This window comes from Amblyomma mixtum, chromosome 2, assembly GCF_055824585.1.
Source record: "Amblyomma mixtum isolate Tamu chromosome 2, ASM5582458v1, whole genome shotgun sequence".
NCBI lineage: Eukaryota > Metazoa > Arthropoda > Arachnida > Ixodida > Ixodidae > Amblyomma > Amblyomma mixtum.
This window is the reverse complement of record NC_143013.1, coordinates 12,819,474-12,840,351: the sequence shown is the minus strand read 5'-3', so window position 1 is coordinate 12,840,351 and position 20,878 is coordinate 12,819,474. Positions and strand designations below refer to the sequence as shown.

The following is a 20,878-nucleotide window of genomic DNA, read 5'->3' as shown; positions in this document are numbered from 1 at the left end:
TCAGCAGATGGCGAATGGAGTAGTTCCACCAGTTCTCGGTGATCTGTGCGGCGAGACGTCTATGCACACGTAACATGTGCTCTGCGAGCCGCTCTGGATACTGGGCATAACAGACAACTCGTAGCCAGTCCTGGAATAGCCGAACTTGCCGCCACATCTCGGATCTCAGTATCTTGCACACACGCTTTTCATGTCCAGGCGACGCATTAACGCTTCCAAAAATTGCACTTACTTCAAAAGGCGTCAATCCCCTCTTGAGACAGAATGTGAGGTCAAATGAGACAGAATGTATTCTGAATAAAATCAGTTGTAAGTTTGCGCTCGTCCCGTAACCTGTCTTGTGTGTGTGTGTTTCGCGCAACTGCCATGTCTGAAGTATTCAACCAACTAGCCCGACAACACGTTCTACTTAATCATATTTCTTCTTCAGCGGGCCCATCTTTATGTGTTCCTTCATCCTACCCTCAAGTGGACGCCTTGGTCTCGAACATAATCGCTTCTACTGTACGAGCAAGAAACCTCACATTCTGTCTCAAGAGGGGATTGACGCCTTTTGAAGTAAGTGCAATTTTTGGAAGCGTTAATGCGTCGCCTGGACATGTCAAGCGTGTGTGCAAGATACTGAGATCCGAGATGTGGCGGCAAGTTCGGCTATTCCAGGACTGGCTACGAGTTGTCTGTTATGCCCAGTATCCAGAGCGGCTCGCAGAGCACATGTTACGTGTGCATAGACGTCTCGCCGCACAGATCACCGAGAACTGGTGGAACTACTCCATTCGCCATCTGCTGAAACTGAAGAGAATGAGCAAGGCGGCCCTTCACACCAATCATGGCCTGACGGTGTTGGGCGACGTGCAGGTTCCTGAGAAGATTTCCACTATACTCAAGAAGGGACCTAAGTATAGTTATGAAGCTTCAGTACAAGCCCACGAGTTGCTGGCGGTGAATCGGGGAGTGGCCAAAAAAACAGATGTCGAGAACCAGCAGAGATGCCTTTTAGAAGGCGTGGATACTCTGTCGAGATCGGTTGGCAAGCCTTCTTCCGCAAAAATGCATCAAGAAATGGGAGCTGTGGTCCGTTTCTTCAGGCAGAACGACCTAAAACTGTTGCAGGCCGACAAGGAGGGAGGATTTGTCGTTATGCCCACCGGTACCTACAATGAGAAGGCAGCCCAAGCACTAAGAAAGAACTTCAACCAGGTCAGGAGCAGCGTTACAAGGGTGAAGAGCAAGGCGGAGCGGTTATGCAAGGACTTGGGCCTCCCACAATTGGCTGCAGCGATCGGCAAGTGCAAATCCAACTCGTTGAATGTGTTCTTTACTGCAAAGACTCATAAACCTGACATACCATTCCGGACAATTGTTAGTGAAAAGGGCTCTTGGCAGATCCAGGTTAGCAAGTTCCTTCTTAAGCATTTGAACAAACTGAGTGTAAACGACCCTTTCGGCACAAAGAGTTCAAAAGATGTCACAGAGTATCTGGGCCACAACCACTCAATTGGGTACGCGTTTTCTGTGGATGTAGAAGACCTTTTCTACTCAGTACCACACGCGGAATTGTTCGCATCGGTAAGGGAATGTGTGGAAGAACACGGAGAAGTGTCGTTCCAGAATTCTGCAGGCATGTCCCTAGATGATTTTATGACACTTCTGGAATTTTACCTTAGTACCACTTTTATTTCATTTGACAAAGATCATTATCTGCAACGCCGTGGCATATGCATTGGTTCATGTGTAGCACCTGTACTAACCAACATCTTTTTATCACGTATTGACCAGTCACTGACAACTGCCCTAGATGGCAGTAAGGTTTTAAAAGTTTTTAGGTATGTGGATGATTTTTTAGTTCTTTTGAGCAACCACCACGCTATGACGACCCACGATATGGTGAATGAGGTTTTATTTCAGTTCAGGCAACATGGTAAAGGTCTAACTTTTACTCATGAAATGCCTTCGGGGGACTGCCTGCAGTTTTTAGATATCCACATTATCTTTTCGAACAATGGTGTGTGCTGGTTGTACCGTCCCAGAGCCCAAAAAGGTCTGTTGCCCTATAGTTCGGAGCACTCCAAAACTGTGAAGAGAGGGATTGCTGCTCTGTGTCTAGAGTCTGCCCTCATGAAATCGTGTCCTCACAGAGTGCAGGAAAGTTTTAATGATCAGGTCAGCAGGCTTTTATCTGCCGGGTTCCCCCGTGCGATCGTGGCGGCTGTGGCTGAGACGCTACTGCAAAAGATGAAAGGGAAAGCGCGGCAAAGGGCGAAAAGCAAAGCAAGACCAGTAGTCATGCCGTACGTGCACAAGGTGTCACACAACCTGAAGAAGGTGGCGGGGAAGTACAATGTGCCAATGGTGTTTACAGCACCGTCCAAACTGGCAAAGCTATGCCCCCGCATCACCAATCAAGGAACAAAGAAAAGTGGTTGTGACAAGAAGCACGCTAGGCCCTTTGCAGAATGCGCCGTCGGAGTTGTCTACGAAATACCATTGACTTGTGGAAAAACGTACGTAGGCCAGACTGGACGCTGCTTGAACGATCGCGCACGGGAACATGGGTTATCGTTAACAACGGGGGAGGGATCAAATTTGGCAAAGCATTGCCTGTCCTGCAGTCACTGTCGGCCACGGCTTAATGAGATCAGAGTTCTGGGCAAAAGTCGAGATTCAGTTGCACGGGAAGTGATGGAAGCGTATTTCATAAAGAAAAGAGGACAAGCATGTATCAGTGATTCTTCGGTTGCACTGTACAATAGTGAGGTAGCCTTTCTGGATAAGACGATGTAAGTTCAGACCTTGGTATGCTTCTGATTGCTACATCATGTATAATCTCGATGCGCATGCTCAAAGTGCATTCTATTTTTCTTCCTTTAAATATGTGCCTTGTATTCTGAATAAAATCAGTTGTAAGTTTGCGCTCGTCCCGTAACCTGTCTTGTGTGTGTGTGTTTCGCGCAACTGCCATGTCTGAAGCTCTGTAAAAATAGAGATGTTCGCGTTGAGATTACAACTTGGAACAGCTTTGGCAGCGTCTTATTTTCGCGTGAATGGCAATGTAGTAACGCTTACTATCTTTTTCCTTCAGTCGACGGAAAGAAAGCCTGCGGCGGACGAAGATTGGGTTAAACTAAATCAAGCAGGAAAAAATAAGCATCGACGCGGAACGTTCAGGCTTCGCAAGCGATCCAACCTTGCCTACTCAGTGTATAATGAAGTAATATGGGGCTATTCTTGTGTCAAGTACGCCAGAACTTATGTGCAAGCTTCTCCACAAAGCACATGCGATGCGTAAAAGCTTGCTTGCGGAATTTAGCAATAAAATAATGACTCACGAAAAAGCTCTCGACTCCAAGCAGCCTCCGAAATACGTTTGATGATAGATATTACTTGAATTCCATGGTGTACTACCACACAAGTCCAATGTTTTAGGTGACTGGCTCGCATACAAACTCTCACGGAACCCTGCTCATACAGTCAGCCACGTTTACGTTTTCATTGCAATGACTAGAAAGCACCGAGGAAGGAGCTTATGTAATAACATGCGACTTTGTACCTTTTGAATGGGTTGACAACTGCAGTCAGTGACTAGGTAGCTAGCTGCAGCGTTTTACACTACATAATGCATTTCGAGTTTATTTGTTCAAGCATACTGTCGTGCTCACTAGTCTCTCGTGTGTAAAGAAAATGAGGAGAAAAGAAAAGAAACGTGATCAAAGAAGAAAAAAAAATGTGGTGGGGTTTTAGTAGACGGGCGAAAGCATGTGTTTAGCCTGATTGGCTTATGATTTGTTTTACTGAGTCGTTGCTTCGCTGAATAGACGATAACAGTGAAGGGTGGTTCATCGGGACGTGAGAAGCCCAGGCTACGAAGACTCTCGCACAGTTAATCGATGAAGCAGCGGGGCGAGAGGAAGAGTAACAAAGAGCAGTTTTTGTTGTTGTTAGCAGTTCTCCAGCACGAGCGTCAGCCGGCAACATGAAGAGCGTCGTCGTTGACGTCGGCGGATGATTATCATCTTCACTCCAGTGAAGACGACGATGTCCAATGCACAGCGCCAGCGTGTGCTGCGGCGATAGCCTAGCGCTCTTGTGCAGTCCAGCGAAGCTCATCTGTTCCCGCCGCAGCGGGTTGGAATCATAGTCGCGGCAGTATTTATTTTACTTAATTATGGTTTGACCCAGGTGACCCTCAAGGTCAAGCTTCACACAAACTCGGCGAGCCGGTTCGACCTCGTGAAGCTGTATTTTCGCACTAAAAAAGAAAGTTTATCAAACACCGGTTAAATTCCTACCAACAGTAGTCATTTAGTTTTTTACAGCCATTATGTACAAACAGTAGCGGCAGGTACCATCCGGCACTGATTCACGGTCGCGAGCAAGGCCTTTACCGCCACTGGAGTCCATTTGCGCGGCGTGCATCTGACAACGCGTCCCATGCACGCATGCACAGCACACACACGTACACATGGAGTCCTTATCGTGGACCGCACCGGCCCCAGTCTGCCGAGGGCGGCAGTAATTTATGCCGGGTCTCCTCGCGCGAGGTGCGAGCCTGTGCTCCGTTCCCCGCTCGCGCTCTCCACAGCTAAAAAGTGCAGGCGCACAGTGCAGCGCGAGCCATTGAGCTCTGTCATATGCGTCGCGCCAATACCGTGCAGCAGTAAAGGCAGATGCGGGCGCGGGCGCTGAAGCGGCGGTGTCAGCATGTGCGCGCGTCAGAGAGTAGCGCCTGATTTGAGAAATTACTGCAGAGCGTATATCATCCTTATTATCATCATCATCACAATCCCAGCTACATCCAGTGCAGTGTTAAGGCGGAGGCTTGGGCAAGTTGGTACATCATATGTAAGTAAAACAGCGCTAGTCACGGGACAAAGGAAGAACAACAGCGCCTTGTGCTGTGTTGTTCTTCCTTTGTCCCGTGTCTAGCGCTGTTTTACTTACATATCCAGTGCAGGACAGCGCCCTCTCCCATTCATCTGCAACTAACCCTGTTGAGTGCATCTGTGGCCACCGTATTCCCGGAAACCTCAAGTACACGTACACCCCTCAGGTAATATAATGTCGAGCCACGTTATAACGAAATAATGGATATAACGAAGGAATGACGATTCCCCTTGGAAGCTCAGTCAGCGCAGGCTATAAGGAAGCCACGATTATAACGAAGTAATTGCCGCGCCCCTTTAACTTCGTTATAACGTGGTTGAACTGCATACCTGAGGTTTGCTATATCCCCTCAGGGATATAGCTAACCATAACGGGGATATAGCTGGGACATCTCCACAAGGATATAGCTTCTTCACTTAGGAAGCTGCATCTCCGCGGGGCATATAGGTTAACAACGCAGAAAAATACCTTGACCTTGCGAACCAGCTCCGTGCAACGTATGACATCCACTTCTGCTGTGTGTAGTGTATACGGCATGGGCCGAGTAGTACATATGCTATATATACGAAACGTTTGAACACTGTGCGCCCTCAGTCTACCCGGCAGCTCCGTATACCTTTCACAATGCTGTCCGCTTTTCGTTGAGACGGGGTTACACATACGCAGCCCTTGCGGTCGTCGGCCCCGGCGGCGGTCGGCACGTCCAGCGCCGGGCAAACACTGCTTCCCTTATCGCAACCTCCGCAGCGACGCGTCGCAGGAGGAGAAGGAATGCAGTCTCCCACTGAAACCACGGCCGCCGGACTGACGGGGCAGCCCATTGTTTCAGTGGCGCCGACTCAGCAGCACGCGATCCTGAACGCCCTTCAAGTGGGGGCAGAAATACGGCACTTTTACATCCCCTCGGCAGTGAAGTCGCGGTATGCATTCACTCAGGGTAAACGACGCAGATCTTCATGCGACTGGCGGAGCAATAATTGATGGAAGCGGATCGGAAGCGGGCGGTTTGGGTGAGGCAACAAACGCGGGTTAAAGACATTCTAGTCGAAATCAATAAGACGAAGTGGGCTTGGGCAGGACAGGGCACGTAATGAGAAGGCAAGATAACCGCTGGTCCTTAAGGGTAATGGAGTGGATTCCAAGAGAAGGCAAGCGTAGCAGGGAGCGGCCGAAAGTTAGGTGGGCGGATGAGATTAAGAAGTTTGCAGGGATACGGTGGCCGCAACTGGCGAAGGACAGGGTTAATTGCAGAGACATGGGAGAGGCCTTTGCCCTGCACTGGAAGTAGTCAGGCTGATGATGATGATGACGATGATGCTGATGATGATGACGATGTTCCCACTTCGAGATCAATTCGCTCTTGCCCTACCATAAGCTTGCGGTCTCGGTTAGCTCAGTTGGTAGAGTGACTGCTGCGGTCCTGAGTTCAAACCCCGTACCAGGACGAATTTTCTTTCACTGCGAAGTTTCTGAGATAGCTGTATAGCTTTCCTTTGTAGCTGTTTGGCTGCGCTTGAATGGCTCCCAATGAGTAATCACTCCATTATTTCAAGACGATGATCGTATCGCAGCCTCCGTGAGCGTAAACGCGTTAAAAGTTCATATCTTAATTCCGGTGGCAAGTTACGGCAACACATGAAGAGCATTATTTGGCTCTATTGTAACTTTCCTCTGTCCGCTTTCCCATGTAAGCTCCTTTTGTTTTTAGCCGTCCATCTACCGAATTGTGTGCAGGTGCGTATGCCTGTGCAAAGGTCAGCCTACCCCTGCTCTGCCCTGTGTACAGCTATAGGCGCATCCGTGCGGGCATACGTCGTATACAGCTATATGGCCTCTCTCGTCCATTTGAAAAACAGCGCGAAGGACGCAGACGAAGAAGAGAAGACACAAACACAGCGCAACCAACCAACCAACCAACTAGCCTGCACTTCAACGCTCGTCCATTTGTCGCCCCGGACTGCTCAGAACTGCCCGGAACCCAAGTGTACTATTCCATTTGCCAGAATAGTTCCGCCCGCACCAGTCTGAGTGCTACGAAATGTATTCGTTTTTGACCAGCAGATATTTCCAGGGTAATCCGGGGAGTATCCCCAGCTGCCCCCCCCCCCCCCCCCCCCTTCCCCATTTTGTGTTGTGTTGGGTTTAGTGGCGCATAAGCACCTACGGCTATCATGCGCCAAACACAATCCACATTTTCTGTCAGACTGAATCGGACTGGGAGCAGACAATGGTGTGGCATGCGCTGCCGTATTAAGCCCTATTAGGCGGCCATATTTAGAAAGAGTCACATCTTGTATACTACTCGATGATGAAATCGTTTTCCAGAAAAAGCCCGACTGAAACAGCGAGTGAATAAAGAAACAGTAACATTGCTCAACGATACTATTTGGTGAACATGGAATCCATCGCTGCAGGCGCTTCGGAGTCACACCCGTTTCATTTCCGGTTGTCGTCGGCATCGTTGAATGAAGAACGAAATTCGATGTATGGCGACGCAGTGGTGGCACATTCCTCCCCGTCGATGACAAAAGGGTGCAGTCGCCTATACACTTGTCCACAGAGCTCGAGTAGCGCGCTCTGTTGTGCATTTATGACAATCGCCGCTGCCTGGCTAGCTCGATATAGCTTTTAAAGACATGATACGCCATAAGGTCTTGTTTAGAGCACTACGCCATTCGTAAATTACCCAAGTGTGCTCCCAGACGCGCCGTTCGAGCGCTCTAGACAAGTGTGTGGACGACTGTACGTGTTTACAGCGACAAAATAGCGAGCTTATTTCACGGAACGCTTTTGCGTATCACGAAGAGTCCGTACGGCAGTCTCGCAAGTGGCAATATTCACTGTGAAGACAACAGCGAGCGTTGGGCAAGCGTCTCCTCGATTTAACAAGCGTGTCGAATCCGGGACTTCCCTGGTAACCATGGGCTAGGTGGATAACCTGGAGCCGCCTCTCTCAGATCCCCCACCAGTATCAACGAGGTATCTAGACTGTTTGTGCTAGAATGTAGATTCTGTATGGACCCGAAGCGGGCAACCGTTTTTTATCCTTCTTGTCAGAGGTGGCTGGGAAATTTCATCTCTATCGTTTCGAATATTTCGCTGTGATTTTTAGTAAGGATGATCAAGACGTTTTCTGAAACCCGAGATGGAGAAAAATAAAAGTAGGTAGCACTACGCGAAGGCTGGAAGGAAAAGGGAAACCCGTGCCCTCACACCGCGAGTCAGTCCTGAGCTGGCCACTAAGCTTCATGGTTGCGCAACAACACGCAACAACAAGCACAATGGCAGAGCGTGGGTATCACTTGTTACAGGTCTCTCTCATAAACTGAGCAAACAACGACCTTACGAAATGATTTTTCCCTTTGTATAGAAACGATGTGTAAAACAGGTCTCCAGCCGCTCTCTCTCTCCCCCTCTTTATTTCCCTCTCCACTTGCGCTGGAATTACTAAAGATGCCCCTTCGACGGAGCCAGACTGAAAGCACCGGCGTAACTGATGATTCTCCTTTCGTTCCGGACAAAATGCCGAGCTGCCCGGGGATAGTGCTGAACTTGGCAGATCGAAGAGGCACAACGTGCTGCACTAGGTGGACTTCGGTAAGAGCCCACCTCAGCAGTACAGTTCTAAGCTTACCTCGATATCGGAATAGCACCCATGTATATTCACAAGCGCAAAAAATGTGTAAGTGATAGCCACTGTGAAAAGAACGGCACGAATACATATATACTGCATAAATGAATACCCCATTTATATGGCATGAAATGCAGTACGGCGTAACGCAGGCTAGCAAAGGTTGCCCGCAAGCTTTCATGTATGCGTTGAGATACCTTACATATCGAAGTAAGACATGATGTTGGGCTAGTCGGTTCATGGTTAAGCAAAACAGAACTGCGCGAAGACGACGGGACAAAAGAAAGCACGAATACTATGTGTGTTATTCGCGCCTTCTTTCGTCCCGTCATCTTCGCGCAGTTCTGTTTCGCTTACATATTGCCGTTTACAGTCGAACTCACGACTTCCGCATGTTGTCACTGCTATATTGTCGGCAGTAAACGACTTTTTTTAATATTTCCAGTTGTCGTTTCTCACAGCATACTTCTTATATTTGTGCTCTAGAAACGGCGTGACTTTTTTTTTATTTCTTTACTGGTACCCTCAGGATAGAACATTACAGAGAGCAATGTGCGAAGTACAAAGTGATCGACATCCACAGTTATAAAACTAAGACATACAGAAGACACGTGTGGCACGTATTATGCAACAATACACGCAGTTGGGTTATACAATGCACTGTGCACAATCTACAACGTTATGAAAAGCATTTGACTATGAAGTTTCGAACTGCGCAGTGATATTTCATAGTACACAATAATAAATATGATTATGTAAACGTGAACACGTGCAAAATGAGTTTTCACCGAATGCTATACAATACTAAGGTTTCTTTAGTCTACGTTGTGCTAGCGTACATCGCGCACAACGGGCTGAAATAATGAGGATTTATCGATCGTCGCAACTGAAGACGGAAGGCAGATCCATTTTTTCGACGTGTGTGGAATAGATTACATGTGTGTGCTATATCCTGCGTTTTATATCGCCGTCCTTATGTAATGCCCCTTGGGCTTTTAAGGGTATATATATGGTGATGATCATGGTGATGATGTCACGTATGGTGCCCTACATACCGACCGCACCTATACACCACCCATCCCCATGCCGCGTCTACCTCATTATTGTCTGCTCATTAACTGGTTCGGTGATATGAACGGAACCCTCTTGTCGTGTGAAGAGTTCACTTTTCACGTTCACGCGAGATGCCTTCACCATCAATGCGGACAGCAGCTCCAGCTAGAGCATGCCACCCACCAGGAAGGCAGTCCACGTTTCGCACAAGAGATGGCGCGCAGAGTACCAAGATGTTTACTTCGTTCACTTCAACCCAGATGTCGCCACAGGCATCGACGGACGCGAGCGTGCTGACGAGCTCCGTCGGGATCGGTCTCGCTCTCAGGCATCTCTCAGGCAATGGAAAGGCCCCCGGGGGAGAGTGAGTTTGATATCGAGGGCGGAGACATGAGAGGAGGCTGACTGAGGGAGAGTACCCGTTGTGCGCTCACGGAGTCCGGCAACTCGGAGAAAGTTGGCGGCGGTGAAAAAAAAATAATAAAGAATGAAAAGAAGCTTCTGTTCTGAGCGCTTTCTCTTCATTCTTTGTAAGTTCGACCTATGAGTATGTTATGCCAACTGCTAAAGTTCGTACGAAGACAAATACAAAATGAGAACAGAATTGAATTATTTCAAAGCGTTTATTTTCCTCTTTGCTGTACGTCGCGTATGCACCAAAACTCCATACTCCAGAAAACTCACCCGTTTAAAGTACGAGACGCAGTAAAGCTCAAAAAATTTTTTCAATGTTCACTGCTTAAAAAAATGGTTTTTATGGATTACTGCTATTTACCTGTGTTTATAAATATATACCGATCCTGTATGTGGTGATCGGAAGCATTCGGGAGCGTATGTGCTAAGAAAGATTCAGCATATGTTCAGCAATTAGGTTGCACAGTTCAAATGAACAGGGTGATGTCCGCAAAATTTTCTAAGAGCAGTCGCGCCAGAAGTAGAAATGTTGGAAAGAGTGCCAATAACCAAATGCCTTTTTGGCCCTTGCGCTTCATATAATAACAAGCAATGATCAAAGTAGAGCCAACAACTTTGCATCTGTTAAAACTTATTGCCAAAAAAAAAAGGCAGTTTTAAGCATTTTCAATTCCAACGTGTTTGCTGTCGAGTAAGTGCATGATGGACTAGTAAAAAACCCCTCCGCCCCCCAGCCTCCCCCCCAAGCCCTCCCCCCCCCCCCCAAAAAAAAAAAATGGGGCTTTCTTACTCACATTGTTAAAAAATACAATGCGATAGCATTTGGAAGTTGGCTTATCCCCAAATATTATCCTCAAATTTATGGGATGCAAAGGATCCCCTAAATTTTGGAAATAGGCGCACCCCAGAAAATGGATTAGGGTGATTTGTTGGGGATTAGTGGGTGAAGTAAGTGAGTTATTGTGGATTAGTGTATGGGTTATTTTGGATTGTTGGCGATTATTGGATGGATTAAGATGGTAGAACAGGTCAGCTTTGTATAATCCCACGATAATCCAATGGAAATCTACTCGCACATTGTAGTCCTCAGATTTTCAAATTTTGTGGTGCTAATAACTTCACTACCTGACAAACCAGACAATATCGTTACGGAGAAACCGGATGATTTCCAACAAAACCATTCCCGCCTCTGCGTAACGAAGACAATAGATACAGCAGCTCATCTCTGTCAGCCATTTGAAACGCGCATCATTACTTCACTGTTTTTTGTTTTTTTTTTGCCGGTCATTACCGAAGGACCGCCAGATGAACCATCCGCCTACATAAGTACGGCTGGTATTGTGAAACCTGGAGAGTTTTTTTTTTCTTTTTTCTAAGCAGATATGCAGGCTGCACGCCAGATTGTCGCCCGCATACGTACACACTTTGCGGTCATACTTTTGCGTCCGCACCGGGGAACTGACCTAGCAGGATAAGATTCAAGGTCTAACATCACCTGGAAGACAACATCCATCTATCCATCGATCCATCCATCAATCCATCCGTCCGTCCCTCCGTCCGACCCATAGAGTTTCTTACTATTACCTAGAGGGAAAGCTGGCAGCCCGTCTATGGGAGTTTGCATGGCGACCCCTCGAGACCACTTCAGCCACCATGGGCGCTCAAAGCATCATGGGGCGGTGAGCTACTTGTTGCGGAACTGCAACTTTTGGCCAAAAAATAATAGAAAAATAAAGCTGTTTGATAACTACAAACGTCCTAACATTCAATATCTGGTCTAATGATTGCAACAAACGAGCAGAAAAGCATTTAAGTGCAAAGTTTGCCCAAAATAAGAGACGACTCGCTCTCCTATTGGCCAAGTAAAGAACACTATAAAAATTAATATTTCGTAATTAACAGGCGCACTTTTAAAAGTAAATATGTTTTCAACAAAAATGTTGTTGCTTAAGCACTATAAGAGGTTTTTAATGGTATTTCAGAAAAGTGAAGCCTTTTATTGGCGTCGTGTGTCGTCGCGGTTTCACTACTATGGGCTTTGCACACTGCGTTCGCGCGAAAGTCGTCTGCGCACACACGAACAGCGTTTTTGGAATGAAATGTTTTAGTAGTGCCACTCTGTGTTCCCGAAAAAATACGACTGTCCCGCAACAAGTAGCTCACCGCCCCATGATGCTTTGAGCGTCCATGGTGGCTGAAGTGCAGCGCCGCCAGCTTTCCCTCTAGGTAATAGTAAGAAACTCTATGGTCCGACCATCCATACCATCTTCTGTGACTTTCGGAGCATCCTGGCTTGCATACCGCATATGCATATACGGCGCCGTAGGTAGGAAGAATAGGTCACCCATGTTAGCCACATGGGGAGCTTGGAAGAAAAGGAAGAGGGAGGATAGGCGGCAATAGTGACATTAAGCCCGAGCTCATCATTATCATCATCATCAATAGCAGACTAAGCACAAGAAGGTATCGTGAATGGTACGCAGGGGCTTTTTCGGGCACTTGGTAGGGAATTAATTCCGGCTGGAGTTGAAGCCAGCATTGCGAGTGTATACGCCTGCATTATATTTATTTGTTTTATTTTAAAGTGATATCTTTTAAGAGCTCGTGTCACAAAAAATCTGGTGCCCTCGTCGTTGACTGTTAGCAAAAAAAATCCGCGAAAAATCAGTAGACAAGGAGCCTAGGAGGCAGATGGGCCACCTAGTTCAAGTAACATTGTGGCTTCGTCACAACCTGCCCATCGGATGTGAGCAAACGGCGCACCGTGGCAGGTGGCAGTTAAATTAATGATTGGTCGCGAGTTAGAACAACCCACATGCCCCATTGGTGGCAGCACCTGCCATCGCAGGGCAGTGGCGCATCGCTTAACCGCTGCACCACTGCGCAAGGAGGGGTATGAGGACTCCGAGGGATCTGTGAATGTAAAGTAGAGAATGATCCGAAAAGCATGGCCCGAAACGCAATTCAGCACAACTGCGATCTCGGTGACTATAGTTCCACGTTACGTACGATTTCTTTGATGCAAATAAACATAGTAAACGAGAAAAGAGCCACCTACGACATATTCCCCTCACTAATCTCTGCACCCTTTCACATATCCAGGTTTCCGGCTTACTTGCCTAACACGTGCACCATTCAGAATGTACGCGAAAGAATTTTCGTTGCATCCACTTTTCGCTCCATTAAAGGTCTACTTAAATCTGAATCAATGGCGGAGTAAAAAAAAAAAAGCAATGCACAAACAAACAGGATAAGAGAGACAGAGACGTGAAAGACGAGAAACCGAGCAGCTCGATAGGGTACGGGAGCCTCTAAAGCAGCTCGCCCCGCAGTGGGAACAAAGCGCCGAGGAATGAATATGATAAACAGAAAAAGAAACCACCGCGAAACTAGCCCGGGTGAAAGAAAGAAAAAAGGATGAAAGAAAGATGTGGCGGAGGCGACGCCCGTCCGGGTACGAGAAACGGGCTCCGAAATTTGAGCCTCGTCGCTCGTTCCATGCGGCGCGGCCCGCTTCGAAACTTGAGCAGCTCAGCGCCGGCCGCGTGCGAGTGTGTAGGCAGTGTAGGCCGGCGGCGGCGCGCTGCAAGGATGCCGCGATGAGGACGGGGGAGGTCCAACGCGCAGCGAAGAGAGATGCTCGGACGACAAAGCGGAAGGGGAGGGGGACGACAGCACATAATGAGGAAGCCCCTTGCTGGATGGGCGAACACCGGAGGAGGAGAAGGAGTCGCGGGCTTGGAGGAAGGAGGGTGGCGTGGAGGGAGGATGGAATGACACTATCCTTTCAGGTCGAGCCGAAGAGTTCTCCTCTGGAACTGAAGCCCGTACACGCGCCGCGCTCTCCTCCGTAGAGAGGCTGTTGTGTGTGTGTGCGCCAGTGCGTGCGTGTGTGCGCAGAGCACTGAGAGATGCTTGAGCCTGCACAACACGAAACCCTTTCTTCCTCGTTCTCGCCTCTTCTCCGCACGTGGGTTACCTGATCGGTGTGTCGTTTTTCGTTGCTTCGCTGCCGACTCTGTTTCTGTTATTTTGGTTCTTTACATAAAGGCCGCCGGATGCGGCGGCGCATTCCGATGCGTGATATCGAAGTTCTTTTATTATTATAATTTGTTATTCTTTGTGAACCTCCGCAGTACACTGCAACTTTAATGAAGCATTCGTGGTTCTCAAGAGTGCGCAGGAATTAGCGAATGCCTGCCGCTCGCAGGTGAATAAAACTACAGAATTCGTTCTAAGCGCTACGGTAAACCTTGCCCGATATTTTCACGAAAAAAAGTTCGAACTTTTGGAGAGTATGCAGAAGGGGTGACATTTAGGATGCTATTCACGCCGCTATTCGTGTCTCCTTTCCCTCAGTTTGAACACAAAGTGAGAAACGGGTGTTCTACTCTTGGCTAACAGCCGCGTATATGCTGTCTAATGCTGTATTTACTGACTTAGGTAAGAATCCCAATGCGCTTTTTTTTTTTGCTTCGAATGGATCTTCTAAGCATTTGCGAACATAGCCCGCTAGTCTGACAAATCGAATGTCATCGTCGTACGTGATATTCACACGACGCGAACATGCTTATTTGGCGAAGCTGGAACGAATTTCACAACTCGTCTGCTGCCCCACATTACGGCGGTAGCTGCTCCATAATTTTCCATAACAGACTCTGAACCACAGGAATAACTTAGAGCGCAGGCAAGAAAGGTGGGATTATTTTATTGGTTGGTTCCTTGCTATTTCTGATTGCCATTATATTAACAATAGAGAAAAATTAGGCCGCAGAATTCGATTACAATTTTTTTTTTACTAGATTGCAATGAATGAAAGCGTGCGACTATTACAAATGCTACTTAGTTAGTGACTTTTGGTCATATATCGTGGTCGGCAGCGCTGTGGAAGCAGGGAGAGATGCCAGTAAAGTGCCGCTTTGTTTCGTTCTCCGTGTGGTTGTCAGTTGCGTGCCAGTGGTGCGCTCCGCGACATGAAATTATTAAATATTATTAATTTTTTTTTTTTGAAGAATGTCCCTGCACCGGCTCTGGCGCGTGCGGCGAAAGCAGAACTGGCGTACAACTCACACCGGCAGGAATTAGTACATGTTGCAAGCCTCGGTACTGGTGCGGAGGTGAATACCACATGCAGTGTCCATGACCCTTGCATAACCGTTACGCATGTGCCGTTGGTGTTCGTGTGATCAGTATTACTGTATATTACACAGAAATGTAAGGTTTCTTTAATCACACTGGTTATAATAACTCAGAATCAAAATCCGGGCATGAATTCTCGCTAGTTTTTGGCGGACAAGAGACGGAAACGCCATCTGTGAGCAGGGTGGGCAGCTACTGGCCCCGCACCCTGCAAATGTAATTCTTTAGACACCATGACCATGCTTTGGACAGCACCGAGTAGTTGCTCTGAACACCGCAGGTGGCATGACAGTTCCAGGTTTTGATAAGCGAGCCCAATGGAGTGTCACGTTAGGTATGATGAAATAGCTATGGGAAGGTATTGCATTCCATCATTTCGTAGCGTACACGGGTGCCAACGGCGTGGTGCTTCGTATAGAGGGCAAAACACATGTCTAGAACGACCGAACTGTGTGTTCCGCGGCTCCAAAAGTTGCTGCGACAAGGAGGGCAAATAATGACGATGAAATTCTATGGGGTTAACTTCACGTGCTTATACATCCAGACTGTTTGTAGCCAAATGTTATCTCTAGGTACTACACTGTCAGCCTGAAACACGCCTAGAAAGTGTTCAAGACAAACGTTTTGCCCTCGGAACCATGTAAGTGGGTACAACATAATTATGTATTTGGTTGGATGATGCACCGTCTATTAAGTGGCCCAGCATTTAGTCCGAGTTGTTTATTGTTTCCCAGCAGTGCAATTTTGGGCTAACGGGCATCTTGAACGTATGAGAGCTAGACACAAGAACATCGTGCAAGCAGGTGTATGACTCGCCAAGCTATCAGCCGTAGCGACTAGGAGCTTCCACCTCGACCCTGATAACAGGAAATTAAGTACAGCTGTATAGCGAGATAAAGTGCTCAAGGAAGTTGCTTCGCGTGTCTTACAAGGGTCTGCAGCTTGCTCGGAGCCTGGAGGCATTCGAGTCTTGGTATAGCGTATAGTGCAATGAGATACAGGGCTTGACGAGGAAAAATCTTCGGCCAGCTAGAGAACCAGGCCTGGCTGGTGGGCATGGCCTGAGAAAGAAGCAAATAAGATCGTTTCCTCTTTAGCGCAAAGCCAACTTCCCGGTCTGCAGGATGGTCGGTTTTCGTAGGGGCCTCAAGCAGTTTTCTGCAGTAGTGAAAACCAGGAAAAAAAAACGGAGAGCCGACTGATTGCTCATTTTCTGAGCGCCAGTGCTTTCCCTTAAACAGCACTTGTTGTCATGCGTGAAAAGACAGGCGGAAATAGGAATAAGGAGTTCGCTGAGCAAGCGTTACGTGGAATGTGCGTTGAAATTTTCCAAATTACTGTTGGTTTGTTGCGTTCACTTGTATTTGTGACTACGACAAACCAACTTATAGCCGCCGGGGTGACTCAGTGGTTATGGTGCTCGACTGCTGACTCGAGAGACACGGGTTCGACCCCGGCCGCGGAGGTCGCATTTCGATGGGGGTGAAATGCTAGAGGCCCCTGTACTGTGTGATGTTAGTGCACGTTGAAGAACCCTATGTTGTCGAAATTAACTGGATCCTTCCACTGTGGCTTCCCTTACAGCCTGAGTCGCTTTGAGACGTTAAACCCAATAAAACCAACACCAAACCAACTTATAGAAATGTAAGCCTTACAAAAACGTAACGGACGGTTTGAAAACAGGTTCGTTTATTATCTACAGCACCTTTGTGACTAACCGCCCTGTTTCCTGCCACGCACTCTAAAAGAAAGTGTTTACGTTTTTGTTGAAAGCTGCTGATGGTCCCAACGATAAATAACATCGAAATCCCATTATGCTCCCGTCTTTCCTTTCTATCACGGGCATGCATGTGCCATATCAAACTTTTTGCTATGTCGGGCCAGGCACTACATCTGAGTATTCTAGTCCACGTGCTAACACGCTAATCACATGCTCGCTTGCTAATGAATAGTAGGCCCTTTCTATGTAAGGGTATTTCACTGTCGGTTACAACTTTGTCGGACGAAGTAGAATAGCAGTGAAAAATTAGCAGCCATTATGGCGCTCGCTTTGATTCGTCGATGAGACTGTTAATAACTGCATCCTATTAGACCAAACCAATTAGCGTTGCTGAAAGTTTCGTTCCAATATGTCCTGGCAGTGCTGTCAGCGCAGCTAAACTATAGTCAATGGAGAATAGGGACTATTCACCTCCGGAGCAAGAAGTTTGGAGAAACCTGGTTCTTCGGTCTGCTCGTATAGTTGCTCGAATTGTAAAGGCTTTCCTACCCTGCATCATGCATCCACAGGGAATTCGGAATGCACATATTCTAAGGCCGCGCAATGCGTGAAATGTCGAATTATCCATCGCATCGTCAACTGGTCATGAATGCTCTAACCGGTTATCTGCTCATGAGTTTGTGAAACAATGCTGCTGTGATAGGGTAGGCTCTAACCGGTTATCTGCTCATGAGTTTGTGAAACAATGCTGCTGTGATAAGGTAGGCACCGATGTCCAGCAAGTATGGAGTATGGCACAGTTCCGTAAATAACTGTTTGATTGACTGATTTTTTATATTTTTTATTGATTGATTGATTGATTGATTGCTGTGATAAGGTAGGCACCGATGTCCAGCAAGTATGGAGTATGGCACAGTTCCGTAAATAACTGTTTGATTGACTGATTTTTTATATTTTTTATTGATTGATTGATTGATTGACTGAATTTCCTATGACTCCAACAACTACAGACCAGCGCATGCTTCTCTTATACGAATGCTTCGTTATCTGGTATCAGCTCCGTAGATAACATTTAAGCGTGTGAATCTTTGATTACTTGAATCAAAAGCATATAACGGGTTTTAGAAGCTCAGATAAATGCTCTGTTTTCTTGTTGGTGACTGTATTTTTGTTTTGTTTTGTTGTTTTGCTCCCGCGCGCCGTTTAGCATTTGCAGCAATCACGACGACGGTTCCGGAAAGCGTTGCTGCAGTTTTTCGCATAATACATCGTGCGCGCGACAGTTATCTAATGAACTGTCATATGCGGGAGCAAAATGAAACGACCGACCGGGCCGCAACCAGGCACGTCAAAGTTCGTTAGCATGCAGTATACTTGACAGCCCTCTGTTGGTAAACGAGCATCTACACCTGCTTCCCTGTGTATATACTCGTCTGTTTTTGCGACGAGTTCCAGGTATTTGAATGTATTCGAAAGAAATCAATTATCGAGCAAACAAGCTGATGTCATCCAAATGATTCGCCAGTATAAAGCCGTAAAATAAAAATTTGCTGAGGTGCGTTACCTTGAACGGAATGCTTCTTTGCACGATGTTTTCGTAACGATGCTTAGTTGAAGCCCATCAGTTCAGGAGAATGTGGAACTCTTTGGATCTGGAGGACAAAGAGCTAGGCGAGTTGGTTTGAATTTGGCACACTGCAATAGAGCGAAAGACGGTAGACCAAGAAAGAGGCAATAAAAACGCAGTGCTGGGTTGTCTTTGCCTCTTTCTTGGTCTGGCATATTTCGTTTTGTTGCAATATGGCAAATGTTTCTAGATCCAAAAGTCTTTACTGGCACAGTTCAGTCACTGCTCACAGTACAGCGACATTAAGAGTCCCATCAAATGAGACGAAGGAAATGAACTCATTGGTAGCTTACTCCTCTCGGGCCTAAAAGAGCTGAGCTGGGAAATACTGCTAACAAACTCTGTGTGTGCACCTGTGAGTTTGAGCTCACGCAGGTAAAATACATCTCTACATTTAAGCAGCCGGTTCTTCAGGGCAAACCCACGAAAATATTCAATGCGTTTTCTATTTTTCTCTCATATATTGTTGAGCTACTTTGAATCGGAGTTGTTCATCTTATTATCCATTACGGAGTCAATTTATATTGAAAGACAACAGCCATTCCTCCCATAGGAACCCTCCGTAAGCTCATTGCTGTTCACCGTCAGTGGTAGAGGAGTGGGGAGAACTTTTCTTTGGGTGAGGCTGCACGAAAAGCGAAAACAAAAATAACAGAACAGCCAATCAGCGCGGAAAGGATTTGGGCGAGTCTTGTTAGCTGGAGTAAATGTAATAAGTGTGTGCCCCTTTGTTTCTGTATTTCTTTTTTTTTTTTCGCGAGGGCCTTTGGAATGCCTTGGCGACGGGTAGCTTTGTCACTGCACACAACTTTGTTGAAACACAGTTGTAGGTATGCCCAGCGTTAATTAAGTACGACGCTTGTTAGACGAGAAGCTGTACGCTTGAGCAAGACAGGGTTTCCTTTCATATAGCCTAAAAAAAAAAGAACTTAACACCCTTTCGTCACAGTGTGGTGCGTGAAGAAGTGAGAGACATAGGCATGCCTTGTCTTTCACGGCGAAGTTGTACAACTTTCTCACGACTGTGTTTGCCGCACACGCACAATAACGTAAGGCAAAAATGACCTGACGGCAAAATGTCTGTGTTTATGTGTTGCGAACGTATTCATGAAGACTAATACTGTGTTAACACACACACACAAAGATGATAGCAGTGAAGGACGTACCGTCGCCTGCGCGCAAGATTGCAGTTCCGACAAAATGAAAAATATTAGGCACGGCTGAATTTGAGTTACCTTAACTGCTTTTAATAAGAAAGTCAGTTTATGTGCAGCTCCAGCCTTCTCTATTCGAATGGACGGCAAAACAGCGCTGACGAACGGGACGGAAGAAGAAGAGACAGACACATCTCTTCTTCTTCCGTCCCGTGCGTCAGCGCTGTTTTGCCGTACCATTCAGCATGAACCAACCTGCCCGACTCAGCCCTCTCGTTCTCTACTCCTCGGTCATATGCCTTTTTTTTTTTTTTTTTTTTTGCTTAGCGCTGGCTAGAAACGTCTCACCGACAGTACAGCAAGCAACGAACCGCCCATCTCACAGCTTTTAGTTCTGATGTGCAATAACTTAAATGGAGCTTACATAAAAAAACAAGAACAAAGAAATGTGCACAGTTATCTGAAAGATCTGCAGAGTTAGGCTAAACTTGCTTCGTCAAACTGCAGTTACCCAATGTAACGTCTCTATAGTAACTTGAGTTCTTGCTCTGGGAGGCAAAACGACCTTATCTGCTTCTCTCGCGTGCATATCTAAGCGCCAATCAGTCGCGCGGCAAAATGTAATCGCCAGTACGAAACGAGAAATAGTGGTACTAATGACCAGCGCAAAGCCAACGTCGAGGCATTCGCCGCTAGCTCACGCGGGCAACGACGACGAACCCTCCGAACAAAACGAGTTTTCTCTTTTCTAGACGAAGAACCGCACAGCCAGCGCGCTTTTCCTAGCAAATATCCGGCTCCGTTACAGGCGCGCTGCTGTAGAATTAATGGTCTAATCGCCGAAAGCGTCAATGTTTCTTCCCGAATGGCTCTCGAACGCGTTCCCTACTTCTAGCGGCTTTTTTCTTGCCTTTTACGGGGCGACCTAGTCTCGTGCTCGCATTGACCTAAACCTGCAGAAGCCGGGCAGTCTGTTCCCTCCGCAGCCATTCCAGGCCATCATCATCATCCTGGTGTGAACAAAGAAAAAAAAAGGGTGTAACCACCAGCTCTCACGAGGAAGAAAGAGAAAGAACTCGACACAAGGGAGCGACTGCGCCCGTGCCGTCTCCTGCATAGACGTCTTGTACGAGCTGCAAAACGTTTCTTGCCACCGGCGCTCAGCGGTCAAACAAATGAGCGCCGCGCGGCGGTTGGAAAAAAGTTCCGACTGGAACGAAGGCGCGGCGGCGGTGGCGGGACCCCAGGGCGTAGCG

At 47.2% G+C, this 20,878-nt stretch overlaps 1 protein-coding gene across 1 annotated transcript; it reads left to right on the top strand.

The window, feature by feature from the left end:
• The first annotated feature begins 314 nt into the window (after window positions 1-314).
• LOC149358456 (uncharacterized) lies at window positions 315-20,641 on the top strand. The gene is made up of 2 exons (XM_089567551.1): window positions 315-1,569; window positions 20,552-20,641. Exons 1-2 carry the CDS (start codon window positions 367-369, stop codon window positions 20,639-20,641), a joined length of 1,293 nt encoding a protein of 430 aa, XP_089423677.1. The 5' UTR covers window positions 315-366.
• The last annotated feature ends 237 nt before the right edge of the window (window positions 20,642-20,878 follow it).